Here is a 19,469-nt window from a genome sequence, read left to right as displayed (position 1 = left end):
CAACAATGAAGTGGCGAGCTAAGCCCTACAATGTGGAGAGTGAAGCGTTCAGCTGATAAAAGAGAGGGCATATGCACAAGAACACCCACACTTGCAGATAATCCCCACTTGACCTGGCTTCAATGACCGGATGATCAGAGCTCAACCAGAAGAAGAAAGAAGAGGAAAAAAAGAGTAATCTGATGAAGTTTGGTGAACTTGACCTACACCTATGGAAGCAGTAGCTCAAATGAGGGAACAAAATCTTACAACAAGAATCATTCTCACCCCCTCCACACACAGAGTAGACAGGAATGGGCAACTTGGACATTGGCTACCCAAAATGGGGAGGGGGGTGCTACAAAGCAAGAAGTGTTGGTTTACAAGCTTTCAAGAGGGAACCTAGAGCCAGGGGGCCTTGAGGAAGGCAGAATCTCCAGTGAGTAGTATCCAATCTGCCTAGGTGGAGCTGATGTAATGAAATATAGATGGGTCTCTTGTGATACAATAGTGAATAATTGTTATCAGAACTGATTGTGAAGATTGGAAATGTAAAGGTAGACATTTTATAGCAAGGAAGGGAGGGAATAACTTTTCAGTCTAGGAGCGGAGGTCCTTAGGACCATCAATGGAGAAGAGTTGAGAGTGGGAACCTACCCAGAGAAGCAGTGATACTCCCTATGGAGGCAGAGAAAATGACGTGGAGTGATGGAGCAGCTGGGGACTTTAGATCCAGAGAGGGAGAGCGACTGTGTGCTGAAGACTGGGGGTAGGGGGATAGTATAGGGGGCAGGCTTGCAGGGTTTACCCTTTGGTGGGTTGATGATGCATGGAGGGGATTGTAACCATGGCAATAATACGATGTACAATAGAATGAATGTAAAACTAATGTTCTCCCATGTAAACGATCATATAATTCACAACAAAACACTTAAAAAAAAAGATTTAATGATCATTACTGGTGATTGGAAGGCAAAGGTAGGGAGCAAAGAGGAAGGATCAGTTATTGTAAACTATGACCTTGGTGATAGAAATTATGCTGGAGAATGCATGATAGAATTCTGCAAAATCAATGATTTGTTCATTTCAAATACCTTCTTTAGACAGCATAAAAGACAACTATACACATGGACCTTGCCAGATGGAACAGATAAAAATCAAATTGACTACATCTGTAGAAAGAGATGAAGGGAAAGCTCCATATCATCAGTCAAAACAAGGCCAGGGGCAGACTGTGGAACCGACCATCAAATACTCATATGCAAATTCAAACGGAAGCTGAAGAAAATGGAAACAAGTCCATGAGAGCCAAAATATGACCTTGGATGTATACCACCTGAATTTAGAGATAATCTGAAGAATAGATTTGATACATTAAACACTAAAGACAGAAGACCAGAAGAGTTGTGGGATGACATCGAGAACATCATACATGAAGAAAGCAAAAAGTCATTAAGAAAAAAAGAAAGAAGGAAAAGGTCAAAATGGATGTCAGAAGAGACACTGAAACTTGCTCTTCAGAGTAGAGATACTAAAGCAAATGGAAGAAATGAGGAGATCCAAGAGCTAAACAGAAAATTTCAAAGATCAGCTCAAGAAGATAAAGCCAAATATTACAACAAAACGTGCAAAGATCTGGAATCAGAAAACCAAAAAGGAAGAACATGCTCAGCATTTCTCAAGCTGGAGACACTGAAGAAAATACTCAAGCCTCGCCTTTCGTTATTGAAAGATTCTCTGGGCAAATTATTGAATGATGCAGAAAGCATCAAGAGAAGATGGAAGGAATACACAGAGTCGCTGTACCAAAAGGAAATAGTTAATGTTCAACTGTTTCAAGAGATAGGATATGATCAAGAGCCAATGATACTGAGGGAGGAAATCCAAGGTGCATTGAAGGAATTGGCAAAGAAAAAGGCACCAGGAATTGATGGAATAAAAATTGAAATCTTTCAAGAAAGTGAGGTGGCACAGGAGGCACTCACTCATCTCTGCCAAGAAATTTGGAACACAACTATCTGGCTGACTGATTGGAAGAGATCCATATTTGTGCCAATTCCAAAGAGAGGTGATACAATGGAATGCGGAAATCATTGGACAATCTCTTTGATATGCCATGTGAGTAAAATTTTGCTAAAGGTAATACAGAAATGGATATAATCATAAATTGACAGAGAACTTCCAGAGGTTCAAGCCAGATTCAGAAGAGGCTGTGGAATGAGGGATATCATTGCTGATGCCCGATGGATCTTGGCTGAAAGCAGAGAATATCAGAAAGATGTTTGCCTGTACTTTGTTGACTACGCAAAGGCTTTCGATCATGTGGGTCATGACAAGCTATGGACAACATTGTGAAGTATGAGTATTCCAGAACAATTAATTGTGCTCAAGAGGAATCGGTACCTGGACTGAGGCAGGTTTTTGAACAGAACATGGGAACCCTGAATGGTTTAAAATAAAGAAAGGTGTGCGACAAGGTTGTATTCTTGCACTATATTTATTCAACTTGTATGTTGAGAAATAATCTGAGAAGCCGGGTTCTATGAAGAAAAATGTGGCATCAGGATTGGAGGAAGACTCATGAACAACCTGCAGTATGCAGAAGATACAACATTGCTTGCTGAAGGTGAAGAGTACTTAAAACATTTACTGATGAAGATCACAGAGCACAGCCTCCAGTATGGATTACATCTCAACGTAAAGAAAACTAAAATCCTCTCCACTGGACCAGTAAACAACATTCTTATCAACGGAAAAGATTGAAGTTGTCACGGACTTCATTCTTCTTGGATCAACTATCAACACTCATGGAAGCAGCAGTCAAGAAATCAAACGACGTATTACATTAGGCAATAACTTCTTTTTAAACTGTTTGAAGAGCAAAATGCTATACTGAGGACAAAGGCACACCTGACCTAAACCATGATATTTTCAATAACCTCATATGCATGCAAAAGCTGGACAGTGAATAAGGAAGACCATAGATTTGATGCCTTTGATTATGGTGTTGGAGAAGAATATTGAAAGTGTCATGGGCTGCCAAAAGAACCAATAGATTCATTTTGGAAGAAGTGCAGCCAGAGTGCTCCTTAGAGGCCAAAATGGCCAAACTTCATCTCTCATACTTTGGACATATTGTCAGAAGGGATCAGTCACTGGAGAAGGATATCATGTTTGGTAAAGTGAAGGGTCAGAGAACAAGAGGATAACCCCCAGCGGGATGGATTGGCCAAGTGGCAGCATCAATGGACTCAAGCGTGACAGCCATGGTGAGGTTGGCCCAGGATCGGGCAGTGTTTTGTTGTGCTGTGAATAAGGTCTCTATGGGTCGGTACCAACTCAATGGCACCTAACAACAACAACAACAACCCTTTATAGGTGTGGTGCTGTAGATTAATGCGCCATACTGCAAAGTCAATTTGAACTGAAGGGTTGGCAGTTCAAGCTCACCAGCTGCTCCTTGGAAACCCTACACAGGGTCCCTATGGGTCAGAATCGACTCAATGGCACTTAACAACAACAACACCCCTTATAGGGAATCCTGGTGTGGTGCTGTGGGTTAATGCACCAAACTGCAAAGCCGTTTGAACTGCTTTGAAGGTCGGTGGTTGAAGCTCACCAGCTGCTCCTCAGAAACCCTATACAGAGTTGCTATGGGTTGGAATCGACTCCATGGCACTCAACAACAACAACCCCTCATAGGTAGACCAACGTGGGTTACCAGCAAGACCACATGTCTGCTCGTGTATTCCCCTTGAGGGTCAGTCTTGGAAGGTAGTTTGCCCTGAAGGGACTTGACTACTTGCCTTGATGGCTTCCGGGTGAATAACTTGCTTGTTTTTGTAGTAGTCAATCAGACTGCTGTTACTGTTTTTGATTTATCCTGTTAGTCTTTCTTTCCAGAAGTATCTTCTGTTCTAGCCGCTTCAGTCTGCCTTTGCCAGCGTTTTTTATATTCATAAAAATAACTGTGTTCTTGCCTCCTTTAGCAGATAACCCCATTTCTGGTTTCCCTGAGGAGAATACCTCTGATAAAATTATTTCATTGAGGAGAATACCTCTAATACAATTATTTGATAAAGATATTCCTTGTGAAAGGAAGGAGTACCACTTGTGGTTGATATTCAAGTCTTTAGTCTCCTATGCATTGTCCTTCTGTGATCTCTTTGTTTCTTCCATTTTGCTTTCCATTGACTATATCATTTTCAAGCCTCTCCAATAATAAAAATTCTTGCTTTCAGTACTGCTTTGTTGTTGTTTTTTTAAGTGCCGTTGAGTTGGATCTGACCCATACCAACCTTCCATAGGGTTTCCGAGGAGCAGCTGGTGAGATTGAACCAACGACCTTGTTTGCAGTCCAGCACATTTAACCCACCACACCACACCAGGACTCCCCAGTACTGCCTATTCACATAAATTTTGCTTTCCCCTTCTCTTCATTAGTAAGCTTCTCAAAACAGTATCACCTATTATCTCCTATTTTTAAATTTCAAGTTTGGCTTTTACATTATTTTCATTATAGCTATTATCCTTCTTCTATAGTTTGCAGACTGCAAAGTTGTTTGACCTGCAGGTTCGGTGGTTCAAGCTCAGCAGCTGCTCTTTGGAAACCCTATACAGGGTCGTTATGGGTCAGGATCGTCTAGAGGGCACCTAACAACAATAATAGTTAAATGAAACTGTCTTTGTAAACATCCCCCAGTGACTTTCTAATTGTCAATCACATTATTAATATTACACAAAATCTGGCATGGCTTTCTGAATCATTTTACATTGTTGACCAGGTCTCACCCCTGCAGATAAAATTCTCTCACCCTAGTGACGTCTTGACATGCTTGAGTTTCACATCTGTCACAGCTGCTTCTCAGCCTCTTATTTCCCTTTTTAAAACTTTTTTTTTTAGGGTGGTTGTTGTTAAATTGGTTCCAACTCATAGAGACCCTGTGTAGGGATTTTGAGGAGTGGATGGTGAGTTTGAACCACCATGCTTACGGTTCAAGTTGACCTTGCATTCCAGTAGCATCCTGCTTTTCCTGGATCTATTTACCTATTTCACTTGACTTTTTATTCCTACAGGTTTACCATAATAGTGATTTTTAAACCAACTCAAAGGATTATTATGAGAATAAAGGTATACTGCATGCAAACCTATCACTATGGTCTACAGGTCCATAAACTCACAAAATATGAGTTCCTTTTTATCAATCTGATCCAATATTCTTCTGAAATATGACTGGCACATGATTTGTCCATGAGAATACTTACTTAATCTTTCTTTTGGAAAATAGACTTAAGGGAGAATGCTGGCTATAAAGAAGGCAAAATAAAATGTCAATTTCCTTAGAAACTTTCAAACTGAATGTTGGTGAATTCAGTAGTTGGGATAAACATACATAGAGTAAAAGCAATATGAGAGCATAAGCCAGCCTACAACCAAATATCCTAGTTCTTTTTATGTCTAATGCAATCACATGGGAAAGCTTTTACAATAAGCACAGCTTGTGTACTCACTGAATATTAGTCTAGCAATTGATTTTTTACAGTAGTGTCTGAATAATCCATTTTTTCTGGTTTAATTAAAAAATTATATGGGCTTCTGTTAAGAAAAAGCACATTGTTAGGATGTAATCTAGTCTTCTTTGTACTTCCCTTTATTGCACCTTTTTTTTTTTTAGTGGTTTTCAAATTTTAAGCAGTGACAAAAATATTCTGCTAGAAATAAAGACTTTATTGTAATTTCTTTGTGTAAATAATCTGAACTCTTTTTATTAGGATAGTGGCCCGGAAAATGTGTTCAATGTTAATAATACAATCTGCCTATGTGTTGCTATTCAAAGAGATAAAATTAGAGAAATTTTGCATTTTGTATATATGTATTTAAAATAGTTTGATTCCTTAATTTGTATTTATATTTGCCATTGAAGAACATAAGAAATGCCGAACTTGATAATACTGTACTGTGCATAATTCTGTATTTTCGGATGTTGTTGTTGTTGTGAAGTGCCGTCGAGTCGATTCCGTCACATAGCGACCCTGTATAGGGTTTTTGAGGAGCAGCTGGTGAGCTTGAAACGCTAACCTTGCAGTTCAAATGGCTTTACAGTCTGGCGCATTAGCCCACAGCGCCACACCAGAACTCATAGGCATATGTAAATTATTTTTTAAGGAATTATAGCAACTGTTTAAAATCTAAAACTTGATCATAATACCTTGACCATTAATGCAATTTTTTTAATCTTTAACTTTTGTGTACCACTGATCTGCACAATTTAAAATCCGATCATCTTTTTTACCTTCATAAAAATCCTTTGTTGCCTTGCTGCTGTATATAAGACAAAGACCAGGTTCTAGTCATCCTTAACTTGGTCTGCCTTATACAGCTTTGTCTCCATCCCTACCACTGCATTTCCCCTTCTTTTTCATCAAGTCCATCTATTGTTGTTATTAAGTGCCATCAAGTCAGATCCGACCCTGTGCAACCTTGTAGAAGGTTTCCAAGGAATGGCTGTTAGGTATGAATTACCAACCTTGCAGTTAGTAGTCCAGTGATTTATTCTATAGCACTACACGAGGTACCCAAGTCTATCTAGTAAGTGTTTTATTGTTCTCTCTCAAATTCTGGTGGGGGTGCTTTCTGACTTATAGTTGTTCCAACTTATAGGGACCCTGTATAGGGTTTCAGAGTAGTGGCTGGTGGGTTTCAACCACTGACCTTGCAGTTAGCAGTCCAGTGCTTATCCTACAGCACCACATCAGGAGCAATACATTGTAAATACTGTTTTATCTGGATCACTCCCCTGCTGAGGGCAACTGGGTGAGACCTATAGCTTGTGCAGGGCTCCTAATTGAAAGTCTGGCAGTGCAAATCCATTCAGTGGCACAGTGGGAGACAGACCTGGAGATATACTTCCTTAAAACTACAGCCACTGAAAGTTCTATGAAGCACAGTTATACTCTGACACAACTGCTATTGTTAAGTGCCCTTAAGTTGGTCTGACTCAAAGCAACCCTGTATAGGGTATTCCAGGAGCACCTGGTGGGTTTGAATTACCGACTTTCCAATTAGCAATCCAGTGCTTATCCTACAGCATCACACCAGGAATTGTGACACACATGGGGGTGTTATAAATTGAAATCAACTCAATGACAACAGATTTATTTGTAAACTTAATCTCCTGTGCTTGTCTAGAGCTAATGTTTTATTAATATCTGAGTTCTATTAGTATCCTTATGTGAAGTATTTAATGCAAAGCCTGGCAAACAAAAGCTGCTCAATAAATGAATGCATTGCAATTGAAATACAATGTTCAGAATAACACATCAGATTATCAGGCTCATTTCTCATTTTGTTGGTATTCAGTGCCATACAGTCAGATCCGACCCTATGCAAAACAGAATGAGACACTGCCCAATCACAGACCTTCCTCACAATTGTTGTTACCCTTGAGCCCATTGCTGTTGTTGCCACTGTACCAATCTATCTAGTTGGGGTCTTCCTCTTTTTCTTTTAGAATGACATGAGTCTTCCACAATCTGAGTCCTGTCAACCTCTCTACCTTCTCTTTCTACATCCTTCTATACATGTTGTGCTTTAACTATGTAGCAACACTCACTTTCCCGAAACTGGTAGTGTCAGACTCCTTATTCATTCTGTTTGTGCATCTTGAAATATTCTCCCACATATTTGAAGCAAAATCATAGTCTTCCTTCAGAGGTAAGTTCAAATGCTATTTATGGTGAAACGTCCTCTGCTAATTTGAGTGAGAAAAAAATACATTTCTCCTTTGTACTCTTTTGCATTATCGTTGTGCATACATTTTTTCACATGTTTATTTTTGCAATAACTTACATTTTAGTTATATGTTTATATGTCTGTCTCCTTCCCGCGAGGGCAAGTTGCATGAACATTTATATAATGTTCCTTCCCCCACTCCTTCTCATTGGAGATGCACACAAATTTATGTGCACGGTAGGTGCTCAAAAATTATGTACTGAATAAACATACTCCTTGTTTATTCAATACATATGGTTGGCATAATTTTAGTTGTTGAACAAGCCTAAGGTTTATTTTCTCAGGGAAATAATAATCAGTGTTTAAATCCCCCCAAACAAACTTAGTGATATTGAGTCCATTTCAACTTGTAACAATTGTATAGGACAGGGTAGAATTTCCCCACAGGGTTTCTAAGGCTGTAACTCATTACAGAATCAGATTGTCATATCTTTCTCCCATAGAGCAGCTGATGGGCTTGAAGGGCTATACTTTCGAAAAGCAGCTGAGCTCCACCAGGGCTTCCTAACCTGTGCTTACACAATGATATGATTAATCCTAATATTTGTGGAATTAAGGTCATTGTCATAATAAATACTGAAGTCATTTGTAAATTGTTTTAGCAATTTAATCTAAGGGGCAATGACTTCTCGTATGGGCTTATAAAACAGTTCATTAAAAAGATGCCATTTGATGGCAGTCTGATTGGCTATAGCAAATTGTTCACTGGGGAGCCATCAAGGAAAGCAATCAAGTCCCTTTAGGGCAAATCCCCTTCCAAGACTGAAACTTGAAGAGAATACAAGAGCAGGCATGTAAGCTTGCTGGTGACCACGTTGGTCTACTGGTGAGTGGAAGTGGAGGAAAGGCAGCAATGAAGATATGAGCTGAGTTTGACCATATTCCATAGACTCCCGTCAACCTGGAGATGAGAGAGAGAAGAGGAAGGGTTGGTTGATCCAAAGTATGTTGAGACCAGGGAGCTCCTGAGCCCATGGACAAGGACATAGCCATGAAGGGCTAGTGCTGACAGTGAAGCATCCAGCTGATATAAAGTGAGGGGAAACACACAAGAATGCCTAAACTTGCAGATAGTACCCATTTGACCTAGCTTCAATGGCTTGATGATCAGAGCTCAACTAGAAGAAGATAAAAAAATTTTTGATAAAGGAAACAAGTATAAATTACTACAATTTTATGAACTTGACCTATCCTTATGGATGTATTAGCCCAAAATACCAACTGAGAAGGAAGGAATCCTCATATTAAGGATTAATTCTATCTCCTCTACACACAGGGTTGATAGGGATTGGCAACTTAGACACTGACTACCTAAAACTGTTGTTGTTATGTGCCGTGGAGTCGGTTCCAACTCACAGCAACACTGTACAGGGTTTCTGAGGCTGTAAATCTTTACGGGAGGAGAAAGCCTCATTTTTCTCCTGCAGAACAGCTGGTAGTTTCGACCTGCTGACCGTGAGATTAGCAGCCTGATTCGTAACCACTATGCTACCAGAGGGGGGCAATAAAGGCACAAAGTTACTGGCTTACAAGTTTTCAAGAGGTAGTTTAATTTCAGAGTATGCAGGGGAAGGTGGAACCCCCATGGATTAGTTTTCATCTTGTCTAGATGAGTCTGGTGAAAGGAGATGAGATAAGGTTCTTATGATTCAATAATAGTTAATTGTTATCATGATCAATTGTGATGGTCACAGCTATAAAGGTAGAAGTTCTGTAACAAAAAGGGGGGAGTAGTTCATCTTACAGTCCAGGAACAGGGGACCTAGGAGCATCAAGGGAGAAGAGCACGAGTGGAATGGGGGGCCATAGTCAGAGAAGCAGCAACACCAGAGATGGAGGCAGAGATGATGACATGGAAAGAGAGAGAGAGCAGCTGAGGACTCCAGAAAGGCTGTGTGCTGGTGGCCAGGAGACAGGCTTGCAGAATGGGCCCTTTGATTTTTTTAAATGATTATATAATCCTGAGTGTGTCTGTATGCATTCAAAGGAAAAAAACAAAGAAAAAAAAAAACACAGAGGGAATAGAAGCAAATACTTTTGGATGATGATGCATGGAGCGGATTGTAAACATTGCAATGAAATGAAATATAACAGATAAGTGTAAAACTGATGTTCTACCATTTAAACTATCACACAATTCGCAACAAATAAAAACTTCTACAAAAAGAGACTATTCTTGGCGAATTTGTCAAAAGTCAATTGGCATATGTTTATATTCACTTCTGTAGTCTATCTATTCAGTAGGACTTAAAATAATTTCATCACTGTTGCTTTTATATGTAAATTTTGAAACAGAAAAATGTTGTCTTCTAATTTGTTTTTCTTTTTTCAGTATTACTTTGGCTGTTCAGGGCTTCATGCAATTCCATATGAATTTGAGGATAAGCTGCCCTATTTCTGGAAAATGGATTTTTTTAAAAAGATACTGGAATTTTGGAATTTTGATGGGAATCATATTGAATCTGTCGATTACTTTGGTTATTAGTGACATCTTAACCTTATTAAGTCTTCCCAACCATAAACACATGATGTCTTTTCATTTATGTCTTTTTCATTTATTTAGCAATCTCTGTGTTCTTTCTAATAACAACATGTGTACCTATAATATCTCAAAATAAAAAGTTTAAGAAAATCCAAAAAAAAAAAAAAAAAGGATGCCATTTGAGTTTGAATTTAAATGAAGTATGTGATTTTGCTGGGTGAGTTAGGGTTGTGGGAGTATTTCAAGAGAGACATTAGCATACAGGCAGGAGAAAAATGGATTGGTTTAAAACCAAGAAAAGTAAAGTAAAGGAGAATACTCTAAGAAGGATTTAGAATGACTCAGGACATTAAGGATGTCGTTGTTGATCGATGCCATCCAGTCAGAACCAACTCATAGTGACCCCATGCACAGCAGAATGAAACAATGTCTGATCCTGGGCCAACCTCACTACCACTGCAACACTTGAGTCCATCAATGCTGCCACCTGGCCAATCCATCTCATTGGGCATCTTCCTCTTTTGCTCTGACCCTCCATCTTACCAAGCATGAGAGAGAAAGCCAACCTTTAAATCTTAAAGAATCATCAAACTATTAAAGTACTAAAGTACTACAGCCATGAATGATATCAAAAGAAGATTCATTGATACTACTAAACAGGCATAATGCTTTTAGTAGATAAAAATATGCATTACTTCAAACAAAATACAACACGTGAACACATCTCTCTCCGAAGAGTTCACTCTATTTGTAACGAATCCTAATTTTAACAGATATTCGATATGTTTTATAATTTGGTAATTATGTTTACTCTTTGAAAGGACTAGCATTCTGATTGTAAATCTCATTCTCACTAGCTCACATGTCCCAAGCTCTTGGTATTTCTCTTTGGTCTTTTCCAAATGACAGATCTGAATAACTGGAAATCAGAAAGCATGACTCTGACAATCAGTTTCCACAGGCCTTGTTCAAGGATCATATTAAATGTAATTTACTTTTTCTGACAGCTTTAATAAAAGTGATGTGAAACACAAGGGACATAATGTTAGCAATATTGCACCTCATAAGAGGAGAAAGTGTGATATGTTACCTCCTGATTAGCAGCAGCTAGTTCTTCTTCCAGTGCAGAGACTCTTTCTAAAGAAACCCTCAGTCGCTCCCTTACCTAGAAGAAAAACCAAAATATGTGCAGTGATGTACACCCCATACACATTCAACTTGATTGACTCCATCGTTAATATCATCAGAGACAGTCACAGTAAGCAAATTGTTATTCACAGCCCTAGGTACTGAGATCAATTAACCTAGCAGGAATGTTGTTGTTGTTAAGTGCCGTCGAGTCAGTTCTGACCCATAGCGACCCTGTACAGGGTTTCCGAGGGTGTAAATCTTTATGGGAGTAGAAAGCCTCATCCGAGGGTGTAAATCTTTATGGGAGTAGAAAGCCTCATCTTTCTCCCGCGGAGCAGCTGGTAGTTTTGAACCGCTGACCTTAAGGTTCGCAGCCCGATTCGTAACCACTACGCTACCAGAGACTATAGGTTTATTGTCACCTCATAGTATCAAGTGATTTCCTTGTTAGCAAGTCCTTTGGATGGTTCACTGATGGAATATCCAGTAGGATTGGAGATTTACTCATCTTGTTCTGAATTCTGATTCATAGTAAGTGGAGGCAAAGTTCAAAGTATATTAGGAATTCATCTGAAAAATAGTCAATGATTAAGCATGTGAGAAATAGGCAAAAGTCTTCCTTTCCACTTCTGCAAAATAATACACACAGTTGTCTTTTATTTATATTTTTACATTTAGAAACTAACTTTAAAATTTTGCCTAAAAGGAAAAGATTCTCAGAATCAGGCATCTATTGTCTAATGGCAACATTTCCATAGTAATTAAAGGAATTCTGTTGTTATTTAGAGATTAGAATGTGTTTATTGTTCTAGAACTTCTAAAATAGCTCTTATACCAAAAGATAAATTATATTTTCAAGGCCCAAACTGTACATTTTAGTGTGAAAGTAAGGATGATTTTGAAATGTTCAATCTATAAGTGAAACTCAGCTTCTTTGTTTTTTGCTTTCTCAGAATGTATAACGATTACTTGCATTGTAATTCAAATTGATTTTGTCATATCTACATATAAGTAGGACTCCTCTTGTGGTGCTATGAGTTAATTCACTGGACTGTAAAGTCAGATTGAACCACAAGGTTGACTGTTTAAGCTCACCAGCCATTTTTCGGAAACCATATACAGAGTTACTATGGATTGGAACCTACTCAATAGCACTTAACAACAACAAAAACAACATATATGTTAATTCTTAAGTATATTGGAAGTAAGACAGCTTCATGGAAATAAACTAAAATTAATGACTAGTGTTTTTGATGCTGTCTTTAAAAAGTCAGCATGTTTTGAACTTTTAACTGAAGTTTATAATTCATGTTGATTTTTTATAATTTATGAATCAAAATGTTCTTTAATATATAATTTGAGGAACTGTAATTATATACCCTACATTGTCTATAATTATATATTAAAGTACTAGAGTGTTAACCACACGGTTGGCAGTTCAAACTTACCAACTGCCCCTTGGAAACCCTACACAAGGTTGCTATGAGTTAGAACTGACTTGATGAAACTGACAATAACAGCAATGAATGGCAGCTTGCTTTTTGAATAAAAATTAACTGATAATGTAAGTTAAATATATGAAATGGGTTTCTGAAAGCCCAGATTAAAGAAAATAATAAAAGTTAAGTTATATTTATAAGATTCTTTCTACTTAACAAATAAACAAAAAGGCAATATTTTAGTCTGATATCTAACTAGAATTTTTGAAAGAGAATCTCAATTATTTTTCCAGGACAGTATGATAGCTGACATACATTTACGTGACTGAGTGCTCCTAGGTTCTAAAGTACATCTTGAATTGATTGTTTGGTTGGTTCTGTGCCACAAAGTCTGTTCTGACTCATAGCAGCCATGTATAGGGTTTCTGAGGCTGTAAATCTTTAAGGGAGCAGAAACCCTCATCTTTCTCTCATGAGTGACAGGTAGTTTCAAATTACTGACCATGAAGTTAGCAGCCCAACTCATGATCTACTATGCTACCAGCCTCCTTACATCTTGAATAACTAAGTAAATATATCCTACTTGATTTTTAATATCAATTGTATTTAATTATGCTCAAATTCGCTGAAAACTAGTAATATATACATAAACAGATCTTTGATAGCAAAGACAATTACACAGACTCTTTCATGACCTTTAGATGCACCAATGGTTTGTAATTTGTTGTTGTTGTTGTTAAGTGCCTTCAAGTCGGTTCCGACCCATAGCGACCCTGTACAGGGTTTCCGAGGGTGTAAATCCTTACGGGAGTAGAAAGCCTCATCTTTCTCCCACGGAGCGGCTGGTAGTTTCGAACCGCTGACCTTAAGGTTCGCAGCCCGATTCGTAACTACTACGCTACCAGAGCTCTAGAGCTATGCTACTAGATAAATAGGATTCTTGGTGTGGAACTGTAGATAAGCAATGGACTGCAAGGTTGGTTTGAACCACAAGGTCAGCAGATCAAACTCATCTGTCACTCCTCAGAAATCCTGTAGAGGGTCACTGAGTCAAAGCTGACTCAATGGCATTTTACAGCAACAACTTTAGATAAATATTGAATTGTTCATAAAAGGGCATAGAATTCTGCTGATAATAACTGACTGAAAGCTAACTGGAAGGTAGTCTATGATGACTTGCCTTGGGTATACATTTTTATGAATGGTTTTGATAGATGTAAAAGAAACAAATATTAAAATGCACTGAAAATGCAGGTAATATGTGGAAGGATGCATACAACAAAATTCTTAATGCACCTGGTTGATATTTAACAAGGCTGAATGCAAAGTTTTATGTCAAGTATAAAGTATTAGTGTTCTTAAAAAGGTCTAGGAATACTGGATGAGGAAAATACCAATATGAAGGGATCTAAACACCCTCGGAAACCCTGTACAGGGTCGCTATGGGTCGGAACTGACTCGACGGCACTTAACAACAACAACAAATGTAAATTAATAATCTCAGTATACCCAACACTGATAAATTTGGACTTAGACAGTTGTAAAGAGGCAAAAGTACAATATTACAGAAGATATACTCCTATACTAAAATGTTTTTAAAAGGCATATAAGGAATGACAAATATTAGGCTACATTGTAAGTAAAAAATAGTCTTTCTTTTGCTAAACCATAAATCTTTGAAACAGTGCTAAATTTCCTTCTGCTTACTACTAGTTAAGAATATATTGTATCAAGCCTTCAAAAAAATTAAAATTATCAACATTATTAGACAAGTTTAAAAGGAAATCGCCTCTCAGTAAATTCAGAATGGCATTTTACACACTTATATTACCTACAAAGTAATTGCATTTTAAATGGGGGAACATGTATCAGACTATACTTATGAATATATGTACAGGTTTGTCAGAGGGTATTTCACATTCCAAGAAGAGGGCATGGAAGCTTATTATATGTGCTGGGAAAATATCCATGAGTATGAATGTAGTAGGGCATAAGGAGGCATAGCTATGAAACATCTTAGCCATAACCAAACATCTGGAAGGAATGAACCACTGGACTTGGAGGAAAACAAGTTCAATTGGTATTACCTAGTCTACAGAGAATGGAGTCTTGCTTATATGGAAGCTTAGAGAAACTAGGTCACTTGTCCAAGTTCAATTCTATACCTTATTGCTCATGACATTTTTACATAAGGATGTTCAACATCACTAAATTAATAATCCATTCAATTGCTACTAAATTCACTGATGTCCAGTGAAATTTTGGCAAGACAATAAATATTTTTATGACTTCCTGGGGCCATTTTATAGAATGATTCCATTAACTATTATAATCTTAATGGGCTTTTTTATATAGTAAATTATTTCTAAATTATAAGTGGTACAACGATCATTTTCTTCTTAAATGTACTCATACTTATCAAGTTATTTGTCTAAAATTGTGTCTATTTCTTTCTATTCTGGGGAATAATACTTCCCCACAAAGGCATCCCTTACTAAAAACACCCAGATTATCACATTATTAAATACGTTCACTCAAGTCATTTAGAACTGTGAAGCTCTTAGTAAGACATGCTTATGTAACTCTCTGTCATATTACATGTTCGTCTTGTTGCTGTAAGTAGCTTTCTTGGCATACAAAATTTCCTCAGTCTGTAATACCCAGCTTAAGTGTCTATGATGACATTTCAGACTGTCTCTTCACTCAAACAGAATTAGTCAGAGCTTTTTTTGTCATTGATGCATAATCGTCTGCAGTAATTAAAAAACTCTTCCCTAGTAAGGGAAATGTCTTCTTTATCTTTCTGCGCCCAATACTTGTCAGGCTGACAAATTGTACGTATTCTACAAATTAAAATCTTGCAAATTCTTAACCATGTTATGGAATAATAAGATGGGACAATATCATGAAACGCATCATAAAGTCATTGTGTGATATTTAATGTAATATGTAGTAGGGATCTCTTCTATTCATTTCTGTTTTATTTAATATAGTTCATGAAGCAGTTACCTCTTATTACTAAAAATAAAATAATAATTTTCTTCATAATAATATAGAAGCCAGAATTATCTTTATGCATGCAATACATATAGTCCCTTGCTCTAAGAACAACTTAAATACTAAGATAGATATATACATGTACATGTGTGTGTAGAAACATATCTGAATGTTTACAAAGAAGATATGATTGGGAAAATAATCTTTAGTTTGCATTTAATGCTCATACATTGTCAGTACTTTATAATGTCACATTAAATATCACATTCTATAAAGTACTTAAGGTTTCTTAATTTAAAATATAATTTTTGAAATTTCACAAATTTAAAATCATGTCACTACCCTTACTAAACTTCAAAGGATATTTTCATCAGATTGAATTACATATGTCAAGAGAATTTTGAGCAATGACAAAAAGAAGTTTATAAATTTCAGAGACTCTTTAAAATGTTTAAGTATGTAAGCTGTTGGACCCTAAAATAATATTGGATATATATTATTATATATTATATATCCAATATTATATTATATAAATTATATAAATATCAAAAGTTAAAATACAACTAATTTGCACTGCGAAATATGTGCAATTTCCATTCCATTCTCCTATTTTAACATCTATAGATACGTGTTTCAGAGAAAGAGAGAAAAATAAATAGTGAGAGAGTGTTTTAATATTAACTTTCAACTGACTATATGGAATAAGGATATAATGAGATATAAAAGAAGCCAAATTCTGGTAAGTCATAGTTTCCCTGTGTTACAAAAATGGACATGGTTATTATTATTATGACTACACACATAGTAATCCAGGTGCATTTTTAAAATAATTTTTCATAGCACACAAGTGTGTTCCTCTGAAGTGACTTGTTCAGGAGTCACGTGAGTCAATGAACACAGAGAGGTCACCTCAGGCTAATGACAAAATCATAGTTAAGCTTGAACCTTTTGTCCATACTCTACCTTTTCATCCAAGGCTTTGTGGTGCTCAAACAAAGATTTCAGTGCTTTGAGAACCTCAACTTCACTGGATACTCCTGAGGGGGACTGAGCTTGTCGCTTCACCACCGTCATTCTTAGTGACCTTTCATGTCGTGACACAAGGCACTCCAAATGCTCCAGTAATAGCTATTGGGTTTAACAGAAAATGCAATTCATTATTTAATGGATAAAAATCACTAATATTTATAAATGACTTCTACCTTAAAATAGTATAGACTCACAAAGCAACAAATGATAATCTTAGACTGTACAATTGCAGAAAAGAAACACAAAGCTGAGTGCAAACCAAAATTCCAAAATAGACATTAAAAATAAATTCCAGCACTACTCACAATAGAAAAAAGATGGAAACAAAGTTAATGTCCAGTTAATGTCCATAATGATTTCATATATATATATATATATAATGGAATACTGTGCAATGTTAAAGAATAACTAAATATTATAAATATAATGGAATACTGTGCAATGTTAAAGAATAACTAAATTTGCTAAACGCCTTGTAACACGGACTTGTAACTGGAGGACACTGTGTTGAATGAAATAAGTCAATCACAAAAGGGAAAGCATTATATGAAACCATTATTATAACAAAAGCCAAGAAATGGGTTTCACACTTGATGATTACCAGGGGTAATAAGGGAAGACAGGGCACATTAATTATTAACTAGAGTACTGTTGTTTTTATGTGTCATTGAGTCAGTTCCAACTCATAGTGACCCTGAATAGGATTTCCAAAGTTTGTTGTTTTTGCTACTGTTTTAATCCCTCTTGTTGGGATTTGCCTCTTTTTTCACTGACCCTCTACTTTTCCAACCATGATGTTCTTCTCCAGGCACTGGTCCCTTCTGATAATATGTCCAAAGTAAAACAAAGTATCACCATTCTCATTTTAATGGCCCATTCCCACTACACCTCTTTGAAGACAGATTTGTTTGTTCTTTTGGCAGTCAGTGATACTTTTCTGTACTGTCATTTCAATGCATCAATGCTGCTACAGTCTTCCTTATTTATCATCCAACTTTATATGACACAATTGAAAATACCATAGCTTTGGGCAGGTGCACCTTCCTCCCCAAACTCATATCATGGCTCTTGAACACTTTAAAGAAGGATTTTGCAGCAGATTTGCCTAATTCAATCTCAAATTTGATTATTTGATTGCTGCTTCTATGAGTGTTGTCTTTGACAGCTTCAATCTGTTTTCCATTTATCAAGATGTGATATATTGGTTCAGTAGTGAGGATTTTCATATTCTTTACATTGAGGTGGAATCCATACTGAAGACAGTAGTATTTGAGTTTCATTAGTCAGCATTTTAAGTCCTCTTCATTTCTAGCAAGCAATGTTGTATCATCTGCATAATCTATTATTAATGAGTCTTTTTCCTAATCTGACCACCCCATTCTTCTTCATACAATCCAGCTTCTCAGATTATTTACTCAACATGCAGATGGAGTAAGTATAGTGGATGCAACTCTAGCACACACCTTTCCTGAGTTTCAACTATTTAATATCCCTGTGGAGTAGTGAATGATTTATCATGTATCTTCTAGTTTTAGTCTTTGTAACTACCACTAAATGATTCTTTTCCAGAGGTGTCTGAGTGAAGGCAGGTAGGATAAGATGTGATAGGATAAACATGATTCAGCTGTGGATGTTAAGAGAGTAAACTGTGATTGTAAAAACTAGCATGAAAGTCTAGCATGAATATAAAATGAACTCTCTTGGTGATGTGAATGGGTGGTGTGCTCCTTTGCTTGATTAATTGAGCTCACCTCAATCTGGCCTCTGGTTCTTCGGACTTGAGTCAGTAGCTTGACTTCGCTAGCTTCAACAACCTTTAGAGTCAGCAGTGCAATTCTGTGTGCATGAGGACAATCCTCCAAGCTGATCACTGAACTGCATATTTTAGACTTGCCTATTTCCACCATAAGATAAACACTGGACCACAAGGCTGGTGGTTCTAATTAATCAGCTGCTTCTTGAAAACCCTATATAGTGTCATTTATAGTTGAAACAGACTCAATGACACTTAATAACAAGAAGTCTTGAAACTTGTAAGCCATTTGACAACTCATAAATTCTTTTAGCCATTGCAGCAAATTGTGGAACCCTGGAAAATTAAGGAGAATATTGAATGGAGTAGTGTTTGATATCAGGAATTATGCAGTATTATAGAGAATGGAAACAACTCAAAGGCACTTAACAACAACAACAGCATTAGAAAAAGCAAGGAAACACAGTGGCTTCAAACGATAAGCACTGAACTGTGAAACACAAGGTAAAAGGTTTAAGCACTCCAGCTGCTTCCATCAGAGAATAATGAGGCTTTTTGCTCCAATGAAGGGTTAAAAACTCAGAAACCCTTAATAGGGCTGCTATGAGTCTGAACCAACTAAACAGCACTTAACAACAAACACAATAGTACTTCAAGAAAGTCAGATATTTGAAATGGTTTTAACCTTCACCTCATAAGGAAGAGATTGTCTTTACTGTGGCGGCTTGTGAGTTGCTGTGATTGTGGAACGTATACCACTGGTATTTTAAATACCAGCAGGGTCACTCATGGTGGACAGGTTTCAGATGAGCTTCCAGACAAAGAGAGACTAAGAAGAATGAATGATGAACTACTTCTGAATATTTA

The 19,469-nt window shown here is 37.1% G+C and overlaps 1 protein-coding gene across 8 annotated transcripts in view; it reads right to left on the bottom strand.

Annotated features, from left to right (window-relative positions):
- Positions 1 to 19,469, bottom strand: part of PPFIA2 (protein tyrosine phosphatase, receptor type, f polypeptide (PTPRF), interacting protein (liprin), alpha 2) — a 749,227-nt gene that overhangs the window by 299,201 nt on the left and 430,557 nt on the right. For 7 of the 8 annotated variants that reach the window (XM_006871823.1, XM_006871825.1, XM_006871827.1 and 4 more), the window contains 2 exons: positions 16,784 to 16,948; positions 11,344 to 11,418 (listed from right to left, as the gene is read on the bottom strand). In XM_006871823.1, the coding sequence (XP_006871885.1) occupies positions 11,344 to 11,418; positions 16,784 to 16,948 (240 nt within the window). The remainder of the gene's footprint in view (positions 1 to 11,343; positions 11,419 to 16,783; positions 16,949 to 19,469) is intronic. The other variant, XM_006871830.1, reaches the window with a different exon arrangement.

The sequence above is a fragment of the Chrysochloris asiatica genome, unplaced genomic scaffold, assembly GCF_000296735.1.
Source record: "Chrysochloris asiatica unplaced genomic scaffold, ChrAsi1.0 scaffold00175, whole genome shotgun sequence".
Lineage (NCBI taxonomy): Eukaryota > Metazoa > Chordata > Mammalia > Afrosoricida > Chrysochloridae > Chrysochloris > Chrysochloris asiatica.
This window is presented reverse-complemented; position numbering and strand designations above follow the sequence as displayed.